General features: G+C 44.7%; 1 protein-coding gene across 1 annotated transcript; it reads right to left on the bottom strand.

The window, feature by feature from the left end:
• Positions 1–2,492: 2,492 nt before the first annotated feature.
• Positions 2,493–25,483, bottom strand: HMCES (5-hydroxymethylcytosine binding, ES cell specific). Its single transcript, XM_044252891.1, has 7 exons — positions 25,357–25,483; positions 24,608–24,813; positions 13,362–13,505; positions 12,764–12,889; positions 8,988–9,169; positions 4,602–4,794; positions 2,493–3,152 (listed from the first exon to the last, which is right to left on the bottom strand). The coding sequence occupies exons 2-7, from the start codon at positions 24,788–24,790 to the stop codon at positions 2,916–2,918; spliced, it is 1,065 nt and encodes a 354-aa protein (XP_044108826.1). The 5' UTR covers positions 24,791–24,813; positions 25,357–25,483; the 3' UTR covers positions 2,493–2,915.
• Positions 25,484–26,613: the final 1,130 nt, after the last annotated feature.

The following is a 26,613-nucleotide window of genomic DNA, read 5'->3' on the forward strand; positions in this document are numbered from 1 at the left end:
AGCTCCATGGGGCGTCTGCTTCTCTCTCTGACCTTCTCCTTGCTCATGCTCTCTCTCACTGTCTCTCTCTCTCAAATAAATAAATAAAATCTTTAAAAAAAAAAAAAAAGAACAAGGGCTTTGCACTAGGAGATGGATCTAGATGGATGCCGACAGGAGCAGAGGCGGGGTGGGGGTAGGGGGGAGTGGGGTGGGCATGGATGAAGATACCTGTTAGGACCTGGAGTACTGAGGACCCTCTGCCACTTCTAAAGCTACAGAGAAGGAAAGAATCCCCTAAGGCCTGGACCTAAGCCTGGTAGAGTGGGGCAAGGGGGGGCTGCCATCTGGAAGCCCAACAAAGGGCCAGACACCCACAGTTTAGGGCTGTCCCACCTGCCACGAGAAACAGCTGGGGCCTTGGCCTGACCTGGCTACATTGAATGGCAGGTGAAGGCCGCCCTGTGTGTCCCTCAGATTTGTTCTTTAAAAGCAAAGGACAGGAAAAAAATAAAACAAAACATAACAAAACAAAACAAAAAACCCCACAAAGGATAGGAGATGCTTCACTACTCTAGTAAGCAAGCTAAGTATTGCCAAACGGTGGGATTCGTGTGCCCCTGAAATAAGTGAAAATTTGGAGAGCAATTTGGCAATACCTAGTACAGCTGATAATCTAGTTAAGGAAAAAAAAAATCGCAGAACAAGATGCCAAAGATGATACTATTTATGTAAACCCGAGAATCACAAAACATGTTCTCAGGTACAAGAATGTGCTCTTAGCGTCATTTATGTTCAAGTAAAACCTGAATAAAAAGGATGAGGACATCCTATCCTTTCATCTTAAAATGAAAGTCCCCACCACAGTGATTTACAACCCTGACAAATGGTGGAGAGATAGTAATGAAAAACAAAGGCAATTTCATTTTTGTTGCTTCTTAAATTTGAAGCAAATATGACAAAATAGTCTTAACAGTCAACCTTCTGGTAAGTCATCCGTATTTTTAAATCTCTTGGTGATACTAACAACCAAAACCCCACGCGAATCAGCCCAAACAAAACTGGAGGCCGCAGCGAAAACGCCCCCTCCCTTCACTGTTCGGGAGCGAGAGTGCTAACCATCACAGACCAACCCCGCCCCTCAGCCCGAAGGGAGGGCGCTCCAAAGAGGAATTTGGAGAGCCAGGCCAGGCAGGCCACAGCCGTGGTCCACGTCCGCCGTGGTCCGCGTCCAGGAGATCCTAGGGGGGCTCCGGGCCCCCCCGCCCCGCGCCTCCCTGCTCCGGAGGCACCAGATAGGAGGCGTGCCGTGCCCTCCCATTAGCAGGAAGAACGCCAGAGCTCCCTTCTGATTGGTGGAAATTGCGATCCTTGATTTGCATAGGGCTTAGGCCCGCGCCCCCGACTACCGCGGTCTGCGACTGCCCAGGCAGCGCGATCGCAGTGGGCGGCCAGCCACCCAAGGAGCACTGGGGGCCTGCTCTGCGCCGGCCCACTTCCACCAAGAACTCCGTGCAGGGTTTGGGGTCCTGGTCTCCTAGACACCCCGAAGAGGAAGTTGCAGAACGGTCCTGGAGCTTCTGGAGATTCCTGGGATCCATGGGAAGTCCCCTTCCTGTCTCACCAGTGCCCTGTGTGCTCTCCCCGCGCGGCTTGTGCACCCTCTCTTCCCCAAGGCTTGCAGGAACCTTCCTGGAACCCCCATCAAAGGCGCCCTTGGCTCTCTATATGCCTTCGGGGTGCGCACACGCACACACACTTGCCAGGTGTAGTCCTTTGTGTTAATGAGGGTCGTTCCTTGCCCTGTAGGGCGGGGCATGTAGTAAGTGCTCGCATTCACCTAACAAGTAATTACGCATCATTAACACTGGGAGAAAATAACGGGTGAAAAAGCGGCCCCTGCTTTCAGAGAGCTAATGAGCTGGGTGGGGAGGGGACAATAGATAACCGTTCCAAATAACTATAAAGTGGTTCAGTGCCAAGGAGGAGGAGCCTGCAGAGCAAATCACAGGGGCTCTGATGAGGCGGGTCAGATGATCAGCCCTCTAAGCAGCCCTGCTCCGAGCTTCCCAAGTCCATGTCACCTTCTGTGCCATGCTCTGCCCAGAGGCTGGGAATCTGGTTGGGGTTTGGTGGGCTGTGACTGGGGCTTCTCCTCAACCAGATCTTATGGTCTCCGTGGTCAGTACAGGGTCTTGGCCTCTGTGCCCCATCACCCCCACCCCCGGCCACACCCCACATCCCTACTCTCATGTTGGAGCAAGCACTCAGCTTGGTTTTAAGCTAAAGGATTGACAAAACTTCTCAATACTGAGTGAACAGAGGCTCAACAAACCGCTCCCCTCCCCACCCTCACCCCAAGCCTTTCTGCTGTTTCCAAAAAAGCAATTTCCTTCACAGAAAGCCCTAGTGCTCCATGTTTGTGACAAAATCCATTCCTTAGGATTGATGCCAGGAGAAAACTGTAAGACCCAGAACTTCCCCTGCAGCAGCATTTTCTGAAATGTAAACAGTTTATCAAATATAATTTATTCAGAAACAAATACAATGTTTTAAGAACTTCATTCCAAAAGGGTGACAGAACCCAAAAGCTGAGCAGAAAATAGCCTTCTGTGAGCAGTACCAGTCTGCTGGCAGTACTGAAAACTGCCAGCAAGGTCTAGCACTGAGAGAAGGCTCTACCAGTCATACCAAGTATAAAGGACCCTATGAATTACTGATGCTGGTGGTCCCTTACTCTTCCCAGGCTGCCCATTTGCTCTACTCTGGGTTCCTGGTTGCAGCCAGTATAGCCACTCAATCATGAATCCACAACTGTCAACTAACACCCGTTATCTCATCCAAAAGCAAATCTACACACGTGTAACACAAACACCTGTTATCTGCAACAAAATTTAGTGCAGCAAACCATGGTCTTAGTCTCTGAAAATCTGGTGTTACTGGTTGTGAGGCCGCTTGGCTTCGGGCTCCTCCTCCTTCTCCTGCTTCAGCCATCGCTCCAGGAGTCCTGCACTTCCTCTCTTGGTGGGGAGTGGGCTCTTTTGCAGGAACTGGCTGGACCACTGGGGCACATCTGACTCTGCCTTTGGGGGCGTTTTGGGCTCTTCCTTTTTGGGGGACTTTGTGGCCAGCCATTGCATCATCTTCTGGCTACTACCACTTGCCTTGAGCTCCTAGGATAAAGAAGAAAATGTTCAAACCACCCAGCTCAAGCTTTTGGGAACAGGCCAATGTCAAGGGAAGAAACAGGGTAAGAGGTATTAGATACTGACCCAGGCTTGGAAAATGTTACTGAGAGCCAGATGGAGCTCACTGGTCAAGAGTGAGGAGAACGGACGAGCAACTGAGTGTGCTCCAAGGAGTGCAAGGGTTAGGGAGGAGCTCTTAGAGCAGGTCTCAGAGATGAGATGTGTGGGACCAGTCAGTCAGAAAAGAGCTGATAGGCATTCCAAACTGGTGCATTCTTACAGGAGAGGGTAATTAAGTGTGACCAGGCTAAGTGTTGGGAAATGAAACTGGAGAGGTATGGCTTCAAAAAGTCACCATGATTAAGGATTCAGCTAAGGCTGAATACACTGACCTGTTTCCCCACTGTGCAGCCTGTCCTTGACTGGCACTGTTCCCTCCTGCTCTCCACACCTGCACTCTAACCCTGAACCAAAGGTTTTGAATTCCCATAATGCCACTTCTCCAGAATGGGAATTCTTCAGGAGTAAAGGCCATGGCAGAAATGGGGCAGTGTCTAGTACACAATGAATGTGTATCATTACATTTTTAAATTTTAGAGACATCTAATGAATAAAAGGATCGGGACTGCAGGAGTTTGCAGAGAACTGAGACCAAAAAACAAAAAACCCCACGATGACACTTAGTATGAAAAACTTAGAAACTTTCAGAAAAATGGGGAGTTAGCTGTTTTGTAATCATTGTCTGTAACACTTCTCAGGCATTCTAAGAAGTCTATTCTTGGAACACTCAGAGCCATGGCCTACTTAAGTCCCTCGGTGCCACCTGGAAACAACTGGTATTCCTAAAGCTTTGCTCTGTAACTTCTGTTCCCACTGGAGGTCTTTGGCCTGTTTACCTTCCCTTCAAAACACATCTGGAGGTTTGCCAATCCTAAAAAGTTAAAGTTCATGTCAGGAATGTTCTCAAATCCTCCTGAAGGAGTAAAAGGATTGGAACTCCTCCAACTTGTAGTTGGGAAAGCAGAGGTACAGAAAAGAGACCAAAAAACTCCACAGTTGCAGACAAAGATACAATTATGGACAAGGGCTCCTTTGTCTGTCTTACAACCGCCCTCTAGATGTGGAGTCCTCAAACGTGGTTTATCAGACTCAATGAAGCAGCTCTTAATGACACAGAAGCCCAAGCCCATCCCTGAATACTGACTCAATAGGTCTAGATAAGGTCCAACATTTTACATTTCGAAAGTGCTCTCCTGAGGAGTCTGAGTCACAGCCAGTTTTGAGAATAATGCTCTCCTTGACCTTGCCACACATAAGGAAATGTGAATCTTGGATGGTTTAAATTAAAGCTGATTGTGAAAGGCCATATCCTAAAAGAAAAAGATACTCTGACATAAGACAGAAAGCTCAGAAAGGATCGTCAGAGGCCCCTACCTTTTTGAGCAGTAAGTTGAGAGGAGCCAGACATTCAGGAGTGTTGTTTCGGGTGTTGTTCACCACGCAGGAGACTGGATGGAAGGTGATGTTCTCTGTGGGGTGGATTAACTTCAGAGCTTCCTGAGTCGAGACCTCACCAAAGTCAAGCCATTTAGAGACTTCCTCCTCTCCATCTAATATGGCAGGCATCCTAGCCAGCGAGGTAGAGACATTAGATGGGAGGTAGAGGGAGAATACAGACAGAAGGGAGACCTGAGTCAGCACAAATCATCCTAAGGAGAAACCTGTCCTCTCTCTACACCTCATGTGCTGATTTGCTGCCATGTGCTCCCTGACCACAACTTGACAGGGCACGAAATTCGACCCTGTAAGAGCCAGCTTACAGTTTTATGGCAAAGACCGTGCATAGTGTTATGACTGGATCCACTGCACTCCAATGTACATCCTCACTGGTGAACTTTCTATGATGACTCAGCCTAGAATTAAAGGGAAATTAAAAGGAAAATCTGCCTATCAGTAATAATCTCTAGATTTACAGTAAGAAAGAGCTGTTCACCTAATTGTGAACTCTAGGAAACTATGCCTTAGAAAGCAAGAATGCTGCTGCCTAAGATGACTCCTGGTACCCACGGAGATGTTAGGAAAAGATCCTGTTTGGTTTTCAGTTTATGTCCTAGGCCAATGCGAAGCATGCTACACATTCGCTGATGGGTGGTACAGTTCATTTTAGGAGATAAATGCAGAAATATCTATTTTAATAATTGAAAGTGATAACTTCGGGACGCCTGGGTGGCTCAGTTGGTTGGACGACTGCCTTCGGCTCAGGGCGTGATCCTGGAGTCCCGGGATCGAGTCCCACATCAGGCTCCCAGCTCCATGGGGAGTCTGCTTCGCTCTCTGACCTTCTCCTCGCTCATGCTCTCTCTCACTGTCTCTCTCTCTCAAATAAATAAATAAAATCTTTAAAAAAAAAAAAAAAGAAAGTGATAACTTCAACAAATCAAATGTGTACTTTAAAAAATACTTGACAAGGGACGCCTGGGTGGCGCAGTTGGTTGGACGACTGCCTCCGGCTCAGGGCGTGATCCTTGAGTCCCGGGATCGAGTCCCACATCAGGCTCCCAGCTCCATGGGGAGTCTGCTTCGCTCTCTGACCTTCTCCTCGCTCATTCTCTCACTGTCTCTCTCTCTCAAATAAATAAAATAAAATCTTTAAAAAAAAAAAAAAAAACTTGACAAAATTGGGGCACCTGTGTGGCTCAGTGGGTTAAGCATCTCACTCTTGATATCAACTCAGATCATCTCAGGGTCATAAGATAGAGCCCCATGACAGGCTCCACTCTCACTCGGGAGTCTGCTTGAGATTTCTTTCCCTCTGCCTCTCCCAGCTGCTTTCTAGCTCTCTCTCAAATAAATAAATAAATCTTTTTTTTTTTTTTAAAGATTTTATTTATTTATTTGACAGAGATCACAAGTAGGCAGAGAAGCAGAGAGAGAGGGGAAAGCAGTCTCCCTGCTGAGCAGAGAGCCCGATGTGGGGCTTGATCCCAGGACCCTGAGATCATGACCTGAGCCGAAGGCAGAGGCTTAACCCACTGAGCAACCCAGGCGCCCCAATAAATAAATCTTTAAAAAAAATTTAGTCTCTGAAATCCAGAAGCGTTTTCTGATGAATGGCATCTCTGCATTGTATTACAGTTCAGTTGGAAGTAACTGGAACATTTTACTTTTCTTTTTTTATAAATTAGTTATTTATTTGATCAAGAGAGAGAGAGTATGAGCACATAAGCAGGGGAAGTGGCCTGCAGAGGGAGAAGCAGGCTCCCAGCTGAGCAGGGAGCCCAACACAGGACTTGATCCCAGGACCCTGAGATCATGACCTGAGCCAAAGGTAGACACTTACCTGACTAAGCCACCCAGGTGCCCCATGCTTTACTTTTCTTGGCAGTGCATAAAATAATGTTTTTTTTTTTTTTTTTAAAGAGTTATTTATTTATTTGACAGATAGAGATCACAAGTAGGGGAAGAGGCAGGCAGAGAGAGAGAAGGAAGCAGGCTCCCTGCTGAGCAGAGAGCCCGATGCGGGGCTCGATCCCAAGACCCTGTGACCCGAGCCAAAGGCAGAGGCTTTAACCCACTGAGCCATCCAGGCACCCCAAAATAATGTTTTATTAAAAAAAAAAAAACAAAAAACCAATGGTGTCTTAGATTAGATGAAACAGGAATTTATCTTAAATTAGCAAAAAAACCACGACTATATCATATGAAAGTATAATTTCACACAGAATGCTTAGGACAAGGCTAAAATAGATAATCCTATTTTGTGCAACACTACATTCTTTTCAGCAAAACATCAAGTATCACTTCTGAGGGCACTCAGATCTGGCAAAACCTGTTAAAGTGTTACACACATATAATCTATTATGCCAATGCTTGCTTGTTTTTTTTAGGATTTAGCTCAAAACATGTGAAGCAGTGCATGTAGGTGGAAAATTTTTAAGTACTGACAAGAAGCCTGAACTATTAGAGCATCTTCAAAGTAAAAAGAGAACATGTGATATCTCCTTAGCAACAGACATAAAGGAATGAACCAGTGACAACATCGTGAAAATAAAAGGAATGTCTATGGCTGCAACAACTTCAAGAAGGATCATGAAGTCAGTATCAATCAGATCTAAAGGAACAGAAACAATGAAGAGATTCTTTAGCATATAGACTGAATGCCAAACATGAAAAAACTGCTTTCTCAAAAAAAGAATGCATTATTTATACATGAAGACCTGAAAGACCACAGAAGTGGCTCCTCCGAGTGCTCGTAATAGATGGCTTGGTGGTTTCAAACGGTGATGCAATTTCCAAAGCTTTCAGTGTCAGAAGACATGAGCATGGATGAAAATGCTGAAGAGGGACGCCTGGGTGGCTCAGTTGGTTGGACGACTGCCTTCGGCTCAGGGCGTGATCCTGGAGTCCCGGGATCGAGTCCCACATCAGGCTCCCAGCTCCATGGGGAGTCTGCTTTGCTCTCTGACCTTCTCCCCTCTCATGCTCTCTCTCACTGTCTCTCTCTCTCAAATAAATAAACAAAATCTTTAAAAAAAAAAAAAAAAAAAAAAAAAAAAAAAAAAAAAAAAAAAAAAAAATGCTGAAGAATTTTCGGCAGTTAGTAGAGAAGGAGGCTATACGCTGGATCAAAATGTTCAATTTTGATTAAATTTGTATCTATTATAAATGCATGCCTTGAAGCAACCTATCTTTCTTTCTTTCTTCTTCTTTTTTTTTTTTTTTTTAATATTTTATTTATTGGGGCACCTGGTTGGTTCAGTCAGTTAAGTGCCTGCCTTCAGCTCAGGTCATGATCTCGGGATCCTGGGATGAGCCTAATGTCGGGCTCCCTGCTCAGCGGGGAGCCTGCTCTCACTCTCTCTTTCAAATAAATAAAATCTTGGGGTGCCTGGGTGGCTCAGTGGGTTACAGCCTCTGCCTTCGGCTCAGGTCATGATTCCAGAGCCCTGGGATCCAGCCCTGTATAGGGCTCTCTGCTCAGTGGGGAGCCTGCTTTCTCCTCTCGCTCTCTCTCTGCCTGCCTCTCTGTCTACTTGTGATCTCTGTCTGTCAAATAAATAAATAAAATCTTAAAAAAAATAAAATAAAATAAAATCTTAAAAAATATTTATTTGAGAGAGACAACAAGAACACAGAGGGAAGTGAGACGAAGCAGACTCCCTGCTGAGCAGAGAGCCCTACATGGGGCTCAATCCCACAACCCTGAGACCACGACCAGAGCAGAAGGCAGACACCTAACCAACTGAGCCACTAGGCACCCCAACATTTCTTTTACCCAAGATTATGATGGGAGCCAGAGGCACCCAGGTACCCACTGAAGGAAAATTTCAAGGGCAGAAAAACATGCCCCAGGATTTAAAGCCACAAAACATCACAATTTTTGCATAATCTTCTCTCCATTTCACGATAGCTTATAAGCTACAATTTCTCTGACACTCATTTTCCACCAGCAAATTCTGGAACTTTCTAAGGTAAAGTGCCATATTTAATGTAGTATCTATGTAGACAAATGTGGTACTATTTTTAATAGGTCCCTATTACTTTTTAATACGTTCCTGATATATTTTTAGGTTTTGTCCCCCTGAGTCTGCTTTTCCCATAAGTTACTGGGTTTTCACTGTACAGTTTGGCATAATGTAGTGACTTTTAGGAATGCATGTCATATTATAGCCAAATTGACCATAACTATATTTTGTAAAGCGACTGCTACTCTAAATTTGTGCATACTGAACCACTGGATCCAAAAGTTACTTATCTAAAAGCAGAGTACAAACCCTCCTCTGACCCCTTTTGGATCCAGGGATACGAACTGTGACTTGCCTAGGGTGAATGTCATTCAAGCTTTTGCAGGAATCTACTGTGATGATGGTGTAGGAATACAGGAGGTCTCCTCCTTCTGGGGACTCCCAGCAGTCAAAGATCCCCGCCATTGTCAGCAGCCTCCAATTGTCCCAGACTTTCTCCCAGTGCTCAGGATCGTCCACAGCGCCAACACTACCTGACTGGAAGCAAAGTACATGGGCAGATTAGATTCTCAGCAGCCCCCTCATACACATAGGTTGGCTACTACTTAAGACAACAAGGCAATCATTTTGTAAGTACTTCACCCCATGTATTATTGCTATTATTATTTTTAAATTTATTTTACAGACAGAGATCACAAGTAGTCAGAGACATAGGCAGAGATAAAAATGGGGAAGCAGGCTCCCCCCTGAGCAGAGAGCCTTGATCCCAGCACCCTGGGATCATGACCTGAGCTGAAGGCAGAGGCTTTAACCCACTGAGCCACTCACGCGCCCCATCACCCCACATATTATTAACTCCTCTTGATCCACTGTTGCCAAAAGAAGTTTGATGGCAAGTACCCACTGAAGCTATGGATTTATGGCTCAACAATTTCAGAACACAATCCAACATCACCAATGGGCATTCAGGCCTTCCACAACTCAGCCCATCATTTTAGCTTTTACTAATAATTTTAATTTGAACCAAACCCAGCTATCTGTAAGCGAAACCCTTGTGCAATTTTGGGCCTTTTTATCTTGCTAGAGCAAATTCCTCTGCCCAAAATATCCTGCCATTTCTCATCATGCCAGCTCCTACTTGCCATTTAAGATTCAGTTCAAGACCTAGAATACAGAAAGCAAGTTAGAGTACCCCTTCCACTCTAACAGTAAGAAAAAAAGCTAGATAATTTACAAAAATCGTAACTTTTCATTTTTATTATTTTATCTTTATTTTTTATTTTCAAGCACCATGGGAAGCCCATTGCAGGGCCTGAACTCATGAACCTGAGATCCAGACCTGAGTCGGATGCTTAACCATCTGAACCACCCAGGCACCTCCAAAATCACAGCTTTTCTTAAACTCATCAGAAAACTGAGTTCACTGGGCAAGAAACTGGCATGAACTTTATGGGAAGACAGGGGCCTCCAAGGGATTTGAGAAACATAAGCACTGGCTTACTGGTGGCAACAGGAGGAAGACAAGGCCTTCATTCAGATAAAATTATTACCGAATTGCTAAAAGCAGTGTGTGGGCTAGCCTGAGATCCCAGAACCCCTGAGAGCTGTAGACATCCAGAGAGTTTGCATTAGCTTGCAGATTCTTCTCCATGAACTTCCCCAGCTGCTCACAAGAAAGATGGGGGCAGAGCAGAAGACTAGAGAAAGCCTTCTGTGCTGGTGCATGCCTAGAGGAAGGGAGCTCTCTTATATCAGGAAAGGCATGAAGCCTCACCCAATCACTTCTCATCTAAGAAACAAAAGCCTTGAGGGGCCAGGATATGGGTAATAAAGCCTACTGCCCCTAAGATACAGGTAAAGAATCCACTGAGTCTGGGGAAGGGTTAAAGAAAAATCCTTCTACTCCTCTAGGAAAGGAGTAGGATCCCTAAGAAAGCCTGGGCATGACAGCCAGGGCCACAGATCTGCCTGAGACAGAGGCTGTATGAAGACATTAAAGAACACTCTCCCACCCTTTAGATGAGTAAGCACCACATGGACAGCAACAGCAGCCTAATTCTAGGGAAGAAGCAAGAGCATAGAGAGATCCTTTCCAAAGCACAGGCCTAAAGGGAGGTACTACAGCTGAAGGAAGCAGGGCTAGAGAAAACCCCTCTGGAAAATCACCTTTACCCTGAACACAAGATGGCACAGAGAAATTTAAAGCCTGTAGTGAATAAAGGTAATTGTAACAACTAAATCAGTTCAACTCCTGATAAGATCCACTCAATCTCACACATTAATGGCCTATTAGAAGGGTAAGTGTATCCATTTCCAGACATAAATATTATTCATCTCAGTCTCAATGTATACCAGTCAATCAAAAATTACAAGACAAATAAAAAAGCCAGAAAACCCAATGAACTGCCAAGAGATACAGAAATCAACAGAAGCAGACTCCAGATATTTCTTTTCCCAAATACTGAAAGTATCAGAAAGGGAATTTTAAAGAAGTTTAATTAATAAGTTAAACTCTTGTAGAAAACATAGACAACATACATTAACAGAGAATAAATCTTGGCAAAATAAGAAAGAAGACTTGACAAAAACTACCCAAACTACAGTACAGAGAAAAATAAAATACACAGAAGAAAAAATTCAAGAACTATGAGACAGGGTCGCCTGGGTGGCTCAGTGGGTTGATCCTCTGCATTCGGCTGAGGTCATGATCTCGGGGTCCTGGGATTGAGCCCCGAGCTGGGCTCTCTGCTCAGCGGGGAGCCTGTTTCCCCTCCTTCTCTGCTTGCGTCTCTGCCTACTTATGATCTCTCTGTCAAAGAAAGAAAGAACGAACGAAAGAACAAACTATGGGACAATATCAAGTTGTCTAACGTGTAATTAGAATCCCAGAAGTGAAGAGCAATGGGTAAGAAGAAATACCTGAGTATATGATGGCTGAAAATTTACCAAAAATTATGAAAGACACAAAGCACAGATCCGAGGGAGCTCAGAGAACATGTCAAATACACAAACACACACATGCATAAAAACTACACACTCATACTCAGACTGCTGAAAACCAAAGAGAAAATCTTGAAGGCACTAGGCAAAGAGAAGTGGTAGAAGCACACATTACAAACAGAAGAAAAAAGACAAGAAATTACAGTAGATCTCTCAAAAGAAATTAGAAGAGCCAGAGGCAATGGAGTATTTTTTTTTTAAGTGCTGGAAAAAACACCCCAAGAACTGCCAACCCAGAATTCTATACAAAGTGAAAACATCACTCAAAAATGCAGATAGTGATGTCAGGAGCTGGGGGCAGAAAATGATTAAAAATGGGCATGAGGGAGAAAAACCATGAGAGACTCTTAACTACAGGAAACAAACCTGAGGGTTGCTGGAGGGGAGGTGGGCGAGGGATACGGGGTAATTGGGTGATGGACGTTAAGAAGGGCATGTGATGTGATGAACACTGGGTGTTATATGCAACTGATGAATTACTGAACACTCTATCTGAATGCTACATGTGAAACTGATGATGTACTATATGTTGGCTAATTGAATTAAAAAATGGGCATGGGGTTTCTCTTTGGGGTGATAATAATGTTGTGAAATTAAATAGGATGGTTGCCCAACATTTTGAATGCTAAAACCACTACATACTTTAAAAGGGTAAATTTTAGGGGCACCTGGGTGGCTCAGTGGGTTAAAGCCTCTGCCTTCGGCTCAGGTCATGATCCCAGGGTCCTGGGATTGAGCTCTGCACTGGGCTCTCTGCTCAGCGGGGAGCCTGCTTCTCCCTCTGTCTCTCTCTGCCTGCCTCTCTGCCTACTTGTGATCTCTCTCTCTGTCAAATAAATAAATAAAATCTCTTAAAAAAAAAAAGGGTGAATTTTATTAAATATAAGTTGTATCTCATGAAGAGAATAATGATGGTTAAAAAATGAACTAAAAAAAACCGAACACTTTGAATATACTAAAAAAAATCACTGACTTGCATACTCTAAAAAGGTGAATTTCATGGTGAATTATACCTCAATAAAGCAGTTATTTTTTTAAAAAGTTCTGAAAGAAACAAAATGTCCTTCTTTGGATTATCCTTTCCAAATCTATCCCCTTCCAAATACCAACTGTGAACACTGTTGACAATACCTCTTCTGTTTTTGCTTGGGGGAAGTAGATGAAGTATGGCTGCCTTTGGCTATTAACCTGACATCGCTGCCACTCATAGAATCCATCTGCTAAAACGACACAGCGTCTTCCCTTTCCGAGAGGTACCTGAGGGAAAATGTGAGCAAGACAAGGTTTTAGTGACACAATGTGTCATGGACTTCAGTTAAAATCTCAGGTCACCAATGTATGCAGACTTTAGAGCAGTTATTTAATTTCTCTGTACCTCCCTTTTCTTATGTATAAAGTTACCACTCACACAGCTATTGAAAAGATTAAATAATATACTCCAGCCCCAGCTGCATTAATTATAAGTACATGAGAACCTCCAAGTGAAGACTGTCTAGTTGAACTCAGTCAACCTACAGAATATGAGAAATAATAATCGTTTTGTTTTAAACCACTAAGTTTTGGGATGACTCATCATGCAGTAATATATATTAACAGCACTCAACATTATTAGCAACTGGGAACACACTTTCCAGGAGAACCTTATTTTTCCCTCAGGTACAGAAGGCACTAACAGCTCTGCTGGAATAAAGACCAGAGTATGTGCCTTTTCCCTAGACTCACTACCTACCTTGAAGGAACGTTTCTCCATTATGGTATCACTACGACAGTTGGAAGTGTTGAACTTCAGCTTAGAAGGATCACTCTCCTTGAACCAAGATGGAACCAATCCCCATCGCATGGGAGCAATGATACGTTCGGATGAGTCTGCATCCTGTGATGGGAAAAGGTTAATATCCAGTGGAGATAATGAAATTTAGAAAACCTAATGTGGCACATGCATTACATTACACTGAAATACAATATTATACAGAGATTATTAAAAGAGAAAGATTCTACTTGAGAAAAATTTTATTTCTTTCTTTCGGCGGTTTTCTTAAAAATAAAGATTTTATTTATTTATTTGTCAGAGAGAGAGTGAGCATGAGCAGGGGGAGCAGCAGGTGGAGGGAGAAGCAGGCTCCCCGTTGAGCAAGGAACCCAATTCAGGACTTGATCCAGGACCCTGGGATCATGACCTGAGACGAAGGCAGACATTCAACCGACTGAGCCACCCAGGCATCCCTTGAAAACAATTTTAACGATTTATCACGATGTGAGTAACTTGAGTTCTTTAGCATTTATCAGAATATAAGACATAATGCTTGGGTAAGGTGGGGGATACAAATAAGTTTAGTCTCTGCAAACTATTTTAAAGTTTTCCCCTTTTACTTAGTGTCTTGTATGACAGACATGCTAGGCCTAGCAGTTCATGCGGCCCAGGTCTCAAGAAGCACATGTCACAGACAATAATACAATGAGCTACATGCTATGATCAAGGCACACACAGGGTGCTGTGGGGCACATGCAAAAGTGCTTAACCTCAAAGGGCTTGCACCATAACATATAAGGCCACAAAGACATAAAAATATTAATAATTTGAGATACAATAGGCTAATGGCCATATAAGTGGTACATATGAGGAGCAGCAAAGGAGTTCAGTTCCATCTCTCACTGTGAGAGATGGATCAGAGAAGTATCAACTTCTTAGAAGGGACAGAAAGGACAGGGGTGGGGTGGGGGTGGTTCTTAAATTAGATCCCACAAGAGGTACAGAATGCAGACAAAGAAGAGATGGGAGGGAAGACTAGATATGAAATTAAATGAACAGGGGTGCCTGGCTGGCTCAGTTGGAGGAGCATGTGACTCCTGATGTTAGGGTTCTAAGTTTGAGCCCCTCACTGGGTATAGAGATTATTAAAAGCAAATACACTTAAAAAAAAAAAAAAGAAAGAAAGAAATGAACAAAGAGGCAATGTCAAGAATGTGTAGGAAGTCGTTTTATGCAGAGAAGTAATAGCAAGCCTGAGGATGCTATTTTTAGAAGAGCTTGCTTACAAGGTTGGCCCTCAGCATCTGGGAACTTGGATTTTTTTAAAGTTTTCCCCTTTTCCCCACTGACAAGGATGGTTTGGTTTACTCTGCCTACCTAGTCTGTGCAAAAATGAGGTTTAGGTGATTATCTGCTTTCCTTCTGGGAGTGTGGAATTTTGGTGCTTGCTAGGTGGAGTACCCAATAAAAACCTTAGGCTTTTGGGGGGGCTGGCTTAATCGGTAGAACTTGTGATTCTTGATCACAGGGTCATGAGTTTGATCCCCACATCGGGTGTGGAGCCTATTTAAAAAAATAACACGGGCACCTCAGTGGCTCAGTGGGTTAAGTGTCTGCCTTCGGCTCAGGTCATGATCCCAGGATCTTAGGATGGAGCCCTGCATCAGGCTCCCTGCTCAGCTGGGAGCCTGCTTCTCCCTCTGCTTGTGCTCCCCTCTCTCAAATAAATAAAATCTTTAAAAAAATATACGTATTTTTAAGGATTTATTTATTTTAGAAAGAGAGAGGAAAGTGCATGTGCGACTGGTGGGGGGAGAGGCAGAGGGAAAGAGAGAGTCCTTAAACAGACTCTGCTGAGCATGGAGCCCAACTCAGGGCTAAACTCCAGGACTGAGATCATGATCTGAGCCAAAACCAAGAGTTGGCCACTTAACAGATGGAGACACCCAGGTACCCCTAAAATAAAATCTTTTAAAATCAAAATGGAACAAAGCAAAGCAAAACAAAACAAAAAACCTTGAACTTTCAGTTTCTAATGGGTTACCCGAGACAGAAACACTACACATTACTACATTTTTCACTGCTGGAGAAGGAACATGCCTAGTGTATCCCTCCTCACAGGAAGGAGGGAAGATAAGGAAGCTTATGCATGGATTTTTTCCAGATTCCTACTGGTGTCTTTTTCCTTTTTTTTTTTTTTTTTTTTAAGATTTTATTCATCTATTTGACTGGCAGAGATCACAAGCAAGCAGAGAGGCAGGCAGAGAGAGAGGTGGAAGCAGGCTCCCCACTGAGCAGAGAGCCCAATGCGTGGCTCGATCCCAGGACCCTTTAACCCACTGAGCCACCCAGATGCCCTGGTGTCTTTTTCCCTTACTGATTCTATTATGTATCCTTGCACTGTAACAAACCTTAGCCATAATATGCCTTATATGTTGAGTCCTTCCTAATGAACCTCCAAATGTGGGGATACCCTTGGGGGACTCTGACACATGGTTGTTAAAAATTTTTGGTGGGTAACTGGCCCCTTGAGAAATTGATGAAAACTACAGATTAAAATGCCTACATGTGCATGCACACACACACACATGCAAGCACGCACATACACAATTACGTATGTTGTAGTACACTACGGGTTGGAAGACACCATGAGCAGACAGTGCATTCTAGGTGCTACCACAGTGGTTTGGGGGTAAGGATATGGTGGGTCTCATGATGGTAGTAGTAAGAATAAAAGACACCGGGGCGCCTGGGTGGCTCAGTGGTTAAGCCGCTGCCTTCGGCTCAGGTCATGATCTCAGGGTCCTGGGATCGAGCCCCGCATCGGGCTCTCTGCTCGGCAGGGAGCCTGCTTCCTCCTCTCTCTCTGCCTGCCTCTCTGCCTGCTTGTGATCTCTCTCTGTCAAATAAATAAAATCTTTAAAAAAAAAAAAAAAAAAAAAAAAAAAAAAAAAGAATAAAAGACACCAAAAAACAGACTAAAAATAAAACTGTGCTGGTAAATGGAAAAAGAGAATAGGACAGATTAAATTTTTAAGCCTAGAAGAATGAGCATAAGAGAAAATTCTGAAGAAGGACTTGATTTGGGAAAAAGATCATGTGTTGAATTTCAGATAATAGTGGGGAAGTCTATTGCAGTTCTTTGTTTTGTTGTCTAGTTTGTAGCTGTAGGAGTTTAAAGAAATGGCTGCAAAATCTTTGATACTCCTCTCACTGAGAGGTGAATATGTTTCCTTCCCTTAAATCTGGATGGGCCTGTGATTCACTTGTAACCAACATAATGTGGCACAAGTCACTCTATATGATTTCTAAGACAAGGTCATAAAATGTGTGTCAGCTTCTTCTTGCTTACAGAGACACTGCTTCTGAAGCACTGAGCTGCCAAGTAAGAAATCCAGCCACCCTAAGACTGTCACGCTGCGAAGAAGCCCAGGCTACGTGGAGAGGCCACATGTAAGTGTTCTGGTCAACAGCCGAAGTTGAGAACCAAAGCCAATTGCCAGATAAGTGAGTGAAAATATCTCTAGATCAGAGGTTGGCAAATTCTCCTTCCTTCCTTCCTCTTAAAGATTTTATTTGTTCATTTGAGAGGGAGAGACAGAGAGACTATGAGCAGGGGGAGTAGCAGAGGCAGAGGGAGAAGCAGACTGCCCACTAAGCAGGCAGCTAGACATGGGGCTCGATCCCAGGACCCTGAGATCATGACCTGAGCCCAAGAGAGACGTTTAACCAACTGAGCCACCCAGGTGCCCCAGCAAATTTTTCTGAAATGGCCAGATATTAAGTATTGTAGATTTTGCAGGTCATATAGTCTCTATTACAATTATAATATAACTACTATTACAGGGACAAAGCAGCCATAGATAACAGATAAATGAATGGATGTTTTTGCGTTCTGTAACATTTACGAAATGGTCAGAGGGCCCTAGTTTTCTGATTCTTGCTCTAGATGACCCTAGCCCCAAATATCAGGTCTTCTCAGGTGAAGCTCAGACTTCAGGGAAGAGACAAACCATACCTGTAACACCCAGTCCTCATCCCTCATTGGTGAATGGAACAAAAAGGCTGTTTAAAGTCACTAGAATAAAATCCAAGCTATTTATTATGTCCAACAAGCACTGAGAGATATGGAATTAAAGCTTAAGAGAGAGGCAGCATGGTACAAAGAATGGGTCCACAAACTTTTTCTGTGAAAGGCAGAGAGTAAGTATTTTTGGCTTTGTGAATTCATATAGTCTTTGTTGCAATGACTCAAGCAACTCAACTCTACTGCTTTTAGTTATTATGAAAGCAGACAAAGAATGAAGGAGCATGGCTGTATTCTAACAAAACTTTACAAAAACTGGCAGTGGGCTAGATTTGATCTGAGGACCAGTTTGTCAGCCCCTGGTATAGAGGAAAGAATAAAGCCTTTGCAAGAAGACCCTGATTCAAAAATCCTGTCTCTGCTACTTATGAGGTTGGACTAGTCTCAACTTACTGGACCCTCAACTTTCTAGATCTATAAAAATAGAGTGAACCAATACCTACCTTGCAGGATCATTTAAATACGTGACATGAAATAAGCACACAAATTATAGTTTATCATTTTTCTAAGGTTAGAATTAAAAACAAATAGTAAAATTTTCTATGTGAAGGTGATTGTTAAAGCCATGAGGATAAAGTTTCTTAGAAAGTAAATTGGGGCTCCTGAGTAGATCGGTTAAGTGTCCCAATTCTTGATTTTGGCTCAGTTCATGATCTCAGGGTCTTGAGACTGAGCCCTGCATAAGGCTCTGTGCTCAGCAGGGAGTCTGCTTGAGATTCTCTCTCTCAAATAAATAAATAAACTTTAAAAAAAACACGATTTAATTAATTTATTTGTCAAAAAGGGAGAGAGAGCATAAGCAGGGGGATAGGCAGGCAGGAGGCAGGCTCCCTGCTGAGGAAGGAGCCTGATGTGGGATTGGATCCCAGGACCCTGGGATCACGACCTGAACCAAAGCCAGATGCTTAACTGACTGAGCCACCTAGGCATCCCCCCAAAAAATAAATCTTTAAAAAGAAAAAAATAAAAAGTAAATCAAGCACAGGATTTAACCTGGGGGGGCGGGTACAAAAAGAAAACACAGTAATGAAGGAAAACAGAATCCAAGATAAAAGTATATAGAGAAATGAAAGCAGAATGAGAAAGAATGGGTAGAAAGAGAAAAGTCAAGAGGATGCAATTCCAAGAAAAGAATCATCAGTGGTGGTTCTGTCTCCAAAGGGCTTCCCTTTTGTATAAAGCTAATTGGTTACCCCCACTGTGTTCCTTGTAAAATCCTGTCCTGTTTCTTCCCAAACTTGCCTGTATCAGATAATCCCCTTCTCCCTCTCTCCCTCTCTCTCTCTCTCTCTCACACACACACACACACACACACACACTCCATTCTCATTCAGGCAGTTAGGTTCTACAAAAGTCACTGCAAACACTGAATTTGTGAATACTGGAATACTGAACTGCTGCCCTTTTTTTTTGAACTGCTGCTCTTAAGGGAAATACAGGGTTAGGTTCCCACCTGCCTACGGAGACATTTTTATCAACTGAGCAGTATACAACCTTGTTCTGTATCTCTGTTTGAATTCATGATCAACAGCACTGTAACTCATGCCTGAACGATGTTTATCTAATACGTTTTTCCCTATAAGTCATATTACAACCTTCTTGCACTTAAGAATACAAGCCAGCACTTTAGCATTATGGCTGGGGGCAATTTTATTTCTTACTATTTTTTTTTCCAATTTATTTATTTTCAGAAAAACATTATTCATTATTTTTTCACCACACCCAGTGCTCCATGCAAGCCGTGCCCTCTATAATACCCACCACCTGGTACCCCAACCTCCCACCCCCCCGCCACTTCAAACCTCTCAGATTGTTTTTCAGAGTCCATAGTCTCTCATGGTTCACCTCCCCTTCCAATTTTATTTACTATTTTAAAGATATGTACATATGTATATAGCGTGTATGTAGTTTTGACAGAGAGAGACACAGTGAAAGAGGGAACACAAGCAGGCAGAGTGGGAGAGGGAGAGCTTCCCGTGGAGCAGGGAGCCTGACATGGGGCTTGATCCCAGGACCTTGGGATCATAACCTGAGCTAAAGGCAAATGCTTAATTACTGAACCACCTAGCGCCACACTTGGGGACAATTTTAAACAGTGAAATCACCAACAAAATACACAGGAATGCAAAAAAACATAGCACTAAATCAACTCCAAGAAGGGTACTTGTTTACAACGTAAGAGCTAAAACAAGAAGGTAGAGCTTTGCTGGGAATGTGTACATTGGGTCACTCAAAATTTCCTCTACTCCATGCGTCCATGAATGACTTCAAAAACAACATGAGTATTATTTTGGGGAATATAAATAATTTTAGGAAGCAGGCAAATCTGCAAACTTGAAATCTATGAATAATGAGGATCAACTGTATATGTATGTGTATGTGTATGTATATATATGTATATATGTGTGTATTCTTCCCCCTTAAAGACAGAGGAAGCCTGGGTATACTATATGCCAAGAGACAGGAAAAACAAAAGCAATTAATGAGCATGCAGTGTAAGGAAAAGACTACCCTAGAAAAAAGAAATGGTAGCATAACTAAACTTTTTCTTTTTTTCTAAAGATTTTATTTGATAGAGACACAGAGAGAGAGGGAACACAAGCAGGGGGAGTGGGAGAGGGAGAACCAGATTTCTTTCTGAGCAGGGAGCCAAATATGGGGCTTGATCCCAGGACCCCAGGATCACGACCTGAGCGGGAGGCAGAGGCTTAACGACTGAGCCACCCAGGTGGCCACATAACTGAGCTTAACAGGAACTTGCTCTCTGGTGAGTTACAGATAAAGACTATACCAGGAGTTGTTGTCACACAAAGGAAACTTTATTTGCAGCAAATAAGAAGGGGGTAAATGGAGATGGGGGTGGTAGTGAGCTTGTTTCTTTTATTTAGAATTAGGATGAATATTTAGAAAGGGGAGCTTTATCATCTCATGTAAAGGGCGTGTAAAAGTGACCTTAAGGTTACACAGATTTGCCTCTAACACTTCTTACATTATGTTAATGAAGCCTGTGGTCCAACTAGGGCAGAGACTTTAACATAAGGAAGCAGAGGTAACTGTAGGATAAGGGTAAATAAAGAGTCTGTGCCCAGGCTCTGAAAGGTACAAACTGGATGGGGCTTGGGGTCATTATCTCAGGTAAGGAATGCAGGACCTTGTTTATTTCTGAAACAGCCCTGGGGAGTTTTACCAATGATCGTCTCTGATAAAGCTAGAGGCTATTTCCTGACCTGGTAGACACTGTTTAACATTCCCTTTGTTCCTTTAAAATCCTTAGCTATGGAGTTTTGTTTGTTTGTTTGTTTTGGTGGTAATTCTGACACCTCCTGGGAAGTTTTGCAAGAAGCTTTGGCAGGTTGCCTTGGTGGTTAAGAGTCCGAATCTTGGCTGGGTTCATGGTCTCAGGGTCATGAGGTCAGACTGCACTCAGCCAGGAGCCCCTCTCTCTGCACCCCCTCCCTCAAATAGATAAAGTCTTTATTTTCATTTATTTATTTTTTCTAAAAAAGATTTATTTGACAGAGATCACAAATAGGCAGAAAGGCAGACAGAGAGAGAGAGAGAGAAAGGGAAGCAGGCTCCCTGTTGAGCAGAGAGCCCGATGCGGGGCTTGATCCCAGGACCCTGAGATCATGACCTGAGCCGAAGGCAGAGGCTTTTAACCCACTGAGCCACCTAGGCGCCCCTATTTTTATTTTTTAAAGATTCCATTTATCTATTTGAAAGAGAGAGATAAGGAGAAGGCACATGCCAGGTAGGAGCAGGAGTGGGGAGAGGGGTAGAGGGCGAGGGAGAAGCAGACTTTCCAGAGCAGGGAGCCTGACTTGAGGCTGGATCCCAGGACACCGAGATCCTGACCCCAGCTGAAGACAGATGCCCAAACAACTAAACTACCCAGGTGCCCCAATAAATAAAATCTTTAAAAAAACAACAAAACGTGTGCTCAGGTAAGCAAAGCCAGTAGTACACAGATCACAGAAAATAGCTGGGGGCCTAAAATGACTAGTCTCTTATGTCATGATAGCTATGTCTCATTTAATTTTTCTGGGGACCCAACTATTTCTTTTTATAGCAGGGTAGAAAATGTAAATCCAAGTGTTAATCTCATCTGAGATAGGAGGAAGATAAAGAAGGTTCAGGGCTTTTGGGGCACCTGGATGGCTCAGGCAGGTAAGAGTCTAACTCTTGATTTTGGCTCAGGTTGAAATTTCTGGGTTGTGAGATCAAATGCTTTGGGTTCTGTGATCAGCGGGGAGTTTGCTTGAAATTCTCTCCCTCTGCCCCTCCCCATACTAGTGCATAGGTGTGTGTGCTCTGTCTCTGAAATAAATCATAAAAAAAAAAAAAAAAAAGAAAAAAGGAAAGAAACAGCTTTTGTGAATTCTCTGTTCAAGAATCAAGCAGAAGAGCCCCCTATCCAAAGCATAAATGAGATAACATATACAATGGTCATCTAAATGATCTTTGATCAGGAATTTGCAAGACAATCACACCCTAACTTTGATATTCTCAATGTGCAACTTTGACAAACTTACCCCACCACCAAGATCTAGCAGGGAGAAAAAGGGGTATGCTACTGGCATCTGGTGGGTAGAGGCCAGTAATGCTGCTAAATATTCTGCAATGTACAGGATAGCATCCCACCCAAAATGTAAATAGTGCCAAGGTTGAGAAATCCTACCTTCCAAATCCCCCTGATCATCACCTTTAATGTTAGTATGTTCACTGGACAATTCTAAGCCAAACCAAAACATGAGGCTGCCCCCTTCTGGGAACAATAAATAGAAAGTGGCTGAGAGGCCAAAATACTGAAAATATTGCTCAGTATTAGTCATCTTTTCTTTCTTCCCTTTTGGACTTGTGACCAGAACAGCTGGTAAAGCTGGGGTAGATAAATGAAAGAGGAAGTAATTTGCAAATCAGAGGTTTCAAATGCAAATGTGCCACATATGCCGGCCATTGATGGTACGGAATAAGGAACAGCTATAATGATTCTAATTTTGTTTTATAATTTACAGGTATGAGACACATGGAACCTCATATATTTATTAAAATTAGGAAACCCCAGCAATTTTTTAAAAAAGATTTTTATTTATTTATTTGACAGACAGAAATCACAAGTAGGCAGAGAGGCAGGCAGAGAGAGAGAGAGAGAGGAGGAAGCAGGCTCCTCCCTGAGCAGAGAGCCCATTAGGGGCTCAATCCCAGGACCTTGGGATCATGACCCGAGCCGAAGGTAGAGGCTTAACCCACTGAGCCACCCAGGCGTCCCGGAAACCTCAGCAATCTTAACAAAATTTGTTAGATGTGTGGAGTCAAAACACTACACTAGTAAATTCATACCACTGATGGAAATAGGGGTGGGTCTATGTTTGCTAGTGGCTCCACCTTCTCCATTCCTAGTTCTAGGAAGCACCCACTTCCTGGGTGCTTTGGACCACAGTCCCAGCTCTGTCCCTTCACTTACTGGGTAACCCCAAGACAAGTTATAATATTTCTACACTTCTGTCTTTACATCTGTTAAATTTTTCTTCCAGCTAACATTCATTCTATAAGTCTAAAGACGTGATATCGAGAGAACCAAGGCTAAAAAAGGCACATACATTTAATCCGTCTCTCTTTTCACTTCAAATAAGGCCTTCCTGATTTGTTTCACGAAACATGTTTTATTCTTTCCTTTCCCAGTTAAGGTTTCCCCATGATATTTATTTTTATTTTCCTCTCAGTAAAAAAAAAAGTTTATTAGTTTCTTTCTTTTTTTTTAAAGACTGTATTTATTTGACAGAGAGAGAGAGACATCACAAGTAGGCAGAGAGGCAGGCAGAGAGAGGGGGAAGCAGGCTCCCCGCTGAGCAGAGAGCCCAATGGCTCCATCCCAGGACCCTGAGACCATGATCTGAGCTGAAGGCAGACGCTTAACCCCTTGAGCCACCCAGGTGCCCCAAGTTCATTAGTTTCAAAAGGGAAGGATGCACCCAGTAAAAATAGCTCAAGAATAAACTATTTCATGTATAGGGGTTCATTCAACCGGAAAGATCAACGTTTGGTATGCTTACTTCAAATATAGAAATGAACCGTGACTATAATATTATCACAAGAATTCTGACAAGTAGCAGGGGTACAGCCGACTTTATAAAGTGATTTAAGTATTATGGATCAAATAGAATAAAAATCCAGGATGGAAATAATCATGATTTTTAATAACTTTTCACGGACATTTAAAGTGCTTTAAGATACGGAGGAGCCCCTCCAGGGCACAGTCTGCTGAGCGTCTCACTCTTTGTTTCAGCTGGGTCCTGATCTCAGGGTCCTGGAATCAAGCCCCTTCTGGCTCCCTGCTCAACGTGGAGTCTGGGATTCTCTCTCTCCCTCTGCCTCTGCCCCTCCCACTTGTGCTGTCTCTCTAAAATAAATAAATAAATAAAATCTCAAGATAAAAAAATAAAATGCTTAAGACATGGAGAAACCATTCATTTCTGGAATTAAGCATTTTATTTACTGCAAGCTAGCACTGGTGCCCACGTGCATGCACACACGCCCAAACACATATTCAGGAGATAAAGAACCAAAACTTGATTATGAATTACTGGTCACTCCAACACTACAGAAGAAATACTGTAGAAACAGTGAGTGCAGTTTAACTTCAGACAACCAAACCAACCTCATCTGTTCCTAGCTTTAGTAAAAGACAGAATCAGTATCAACAGAAGCATAAAAAAATGGGAACTTCCATGTTCACGGAACACCAAGAGGGGTTTCAGATTGAGCTCGTCTTAATCCTGTCCTAGGCCTAGAGATTCTGGTTCATCTGGCCAGGTAAGGGGCATGGAAATCTTTTTTTTTAAGATACTCTAATGACCCTGATCATCAGTGAGGTTTGAAAGATGCGATCCTAAAAAGCGTATTTAAATAGGGGGTTCAAATAAATTTGGCGCGCATTCCGAGGAGCCCGAAGAACAGGGCCTCATCTTCTAAGATGAGAAAATGCTGATCAAACTTCTCTTTGCAGTGAGGTCCGAAGTGGTTCTCAACTGGGGGGTCAGAACCCGTGCACAGAGGCTGAGCGCGCGCCAAACCCAACCCAAGCGGAGAGCATCCCCCTGAGTCCAGAAGCCGGCCCCGCACAGACACCAGCGCTTACCTTCTCAAAGTGCAGCCGCGACAGAAGCACTGGGCTGCTGGACTGCGGGCTCTTGTTGTACGAGGGGCAGTATTTGTCGGGGTCCTTCCACTCTGGGAGCCGCTGCCGGCCCTGCCGGTCCCGATAGGCGCACGCTCTGGCCAGCACATCTTTAGGCAGGTGACAGGAGGTGCGCCCGCACATGCTCGCGCGCGGCCCGGCACGGCCTAAAGACGACAGCACCGCGGGGCGGTCGCGCTAGCTCACCGTCTCCGGACCGCAGAGTCGCCGCGGCTGGCCGTGCCAGCCTGGCCGAGACCCGACGCGCTGCAGGGAGGCGGCCCCCGCGAGGGGCCATTCTTCAGCTCAGACCCGAGGCGGACCGAGGCACGGGGGGCGGTCTCCGGTCACTGCCGGAGCCGCACGCCCTGGCTCCGCCGGACCCTTTCCGGCCTCAGCGTCCCGGCCCCGCTCCTCCTGCTCACCTCCCCCGCTCTTCTTGCCTTCCGCACGGACTACAGCCCAGAGGCGGGGCTCCCGCCCTCCAACTCCAGGACTGCAGTCCGCGCCGCCAGGACGTCGGCTCTCCCGGCGGGAACTCGGTCTGCTCCTCAAGGCCAGGGCCTCCGCGCCGCCGCCCCTCCTCACGTCCAGCTCGGCCCGGCCGCCCGCCAAGCCTCACCTCACGACACGTCCGCCTCCGCCCAGCCGCCAGCCCCGCCTCACCTCACGTTCACCTCGGCCCGGCTGCCCGCCCAGCCTCACCTCACCTTGCCGCACGTCTCCTAGGCTCGCCCCAGTCCACCTCGGCCTGGCCGCCCGTCCCGCCTCACTTCACGTCCACCTCGGTTCGGTGGCCCGCGAGGCTCTCCTCCTGCAGGCTCTCAGACCTTGCCCGTCCGCGCTTCGCCGTCAGGCCCCGCCCCCAGCGCCGTCGGCCCCGCCCCCACGCGTTGGGAGGTTCCCGGGGCGTCTGGCGCGCCCGGGAATCTTAATCTTCTGAAAGGACCCCAAGAGAAGGCTACGACTGGCTTTGGGGACTCCCCGCTCTCCCCAACTTCGCCCGTCCTCCTGCGAGGTTAAGCCCGGCTCCCACGGCCAGCCGCAGGAACCGGCTGGGGCCGGCTTATCCCCGCTGGGCTGGCAGAGTCCCAGGGAGCGTGAGGTGCCCCTGTCGATACCGCAGGAGCCAGAACTTAGGGCATCAGGTCGTTGCAGAGATAGAAGGAAACATTCTCTTTACTTCGCAGCGAGGGCAACCGCCTCAAGAGCTTTGGGGCAAAAATTGAGAAACAATCAGGAAATCTTCCATGAATCACACAAGTCACTGTCATACTTAAGTGGGCACCAAAATGCGACTTTCCAGGGTTTCACCTATTGCTCCACCCTCAAATCTTAATTTTTTTTAAAGATTTTATTTATTTATTTGATAGAGATCACAAGTAGGCAGAGAAGCACACAGAGAGAGAGGAAAGGAAACCCGCTCCTTGCCAAGCAGAGAGCCCAATGCGGGGCTCGATCCCATGACCCTGGGATCATGACCTGAGCCGAAGGCAGAGGCTTTAATCTACTGAGCCACCCAGGCACCCTCAAATCTGAATTTCTAAGGGTGAGGCCTAGATTCTTTAAAAACAGGCTTTGCAGGTTTATTTCTTCCATGAAATTAGCAAAGCCACCTGGCTTGAGTTTAATAGCAGCTGAGGTGGCCTCTGAGCCTGCTCCCTTGGGACATAAAGATTTCTGCATCTTCAGCCATCAGAGTGCTCTCTAAGGGCTGTTCTTCCCCTCTGTGCATTCACTAAATTGGACTGAATTGAGAGCAGGCAAACCCCAGTGCACATGCTAAGGAACACCCTAATAATCCACCCAAACCCTCTGAGGGCTCCATTCATCACCTAGAGGGAGACAGTGAGGACGCCAAGAACAGGTGCATGACCTTAGTGCCTGCTGTCATCCCCTCAGCAAACCTGGACCACTCCTATTCCTGGGGCTTGGAGAGCAGTGGAAGTGGTCTGACCTCAAGTACA

This window comes from Neovison vison, chromosome 6 (genome assembly GCF_020171115.1).
Source record: "Neovison vison isolate M4711 chromosome 6, ASM_NN_V1, whole genome shotgun sequence".
NCBI classification, from domain to species: Eukaryota; Metazoa; Chordata; class Mammalia; order Carnivora; family Mustelidae; genus Neogale; species Neogale vison.

Coding starts and splice junctions, on each gene's coding strand:
- HMCES (XM_044252891.1), bottom strand. CDS start 24,790: ATGTGCGGGCGCACCTCCTGTCACCTGCCTAAAGATGTGCTGGCCAGA. Junction 12,890..13,361: donor TGGAGAAACGTTCCTTCAAG/GTAGGTAGTGAG, acceptor ATTTTCCCTCAG/GTACCTCTCGGAAAGGGAAG. Junction 4,795..8,987: donor TTGAATGACATTCACCCTAG/GCAAGTCACAGT, acceptor CTCGCTGGCTAG/GATGCCTGCCATATTAGATG.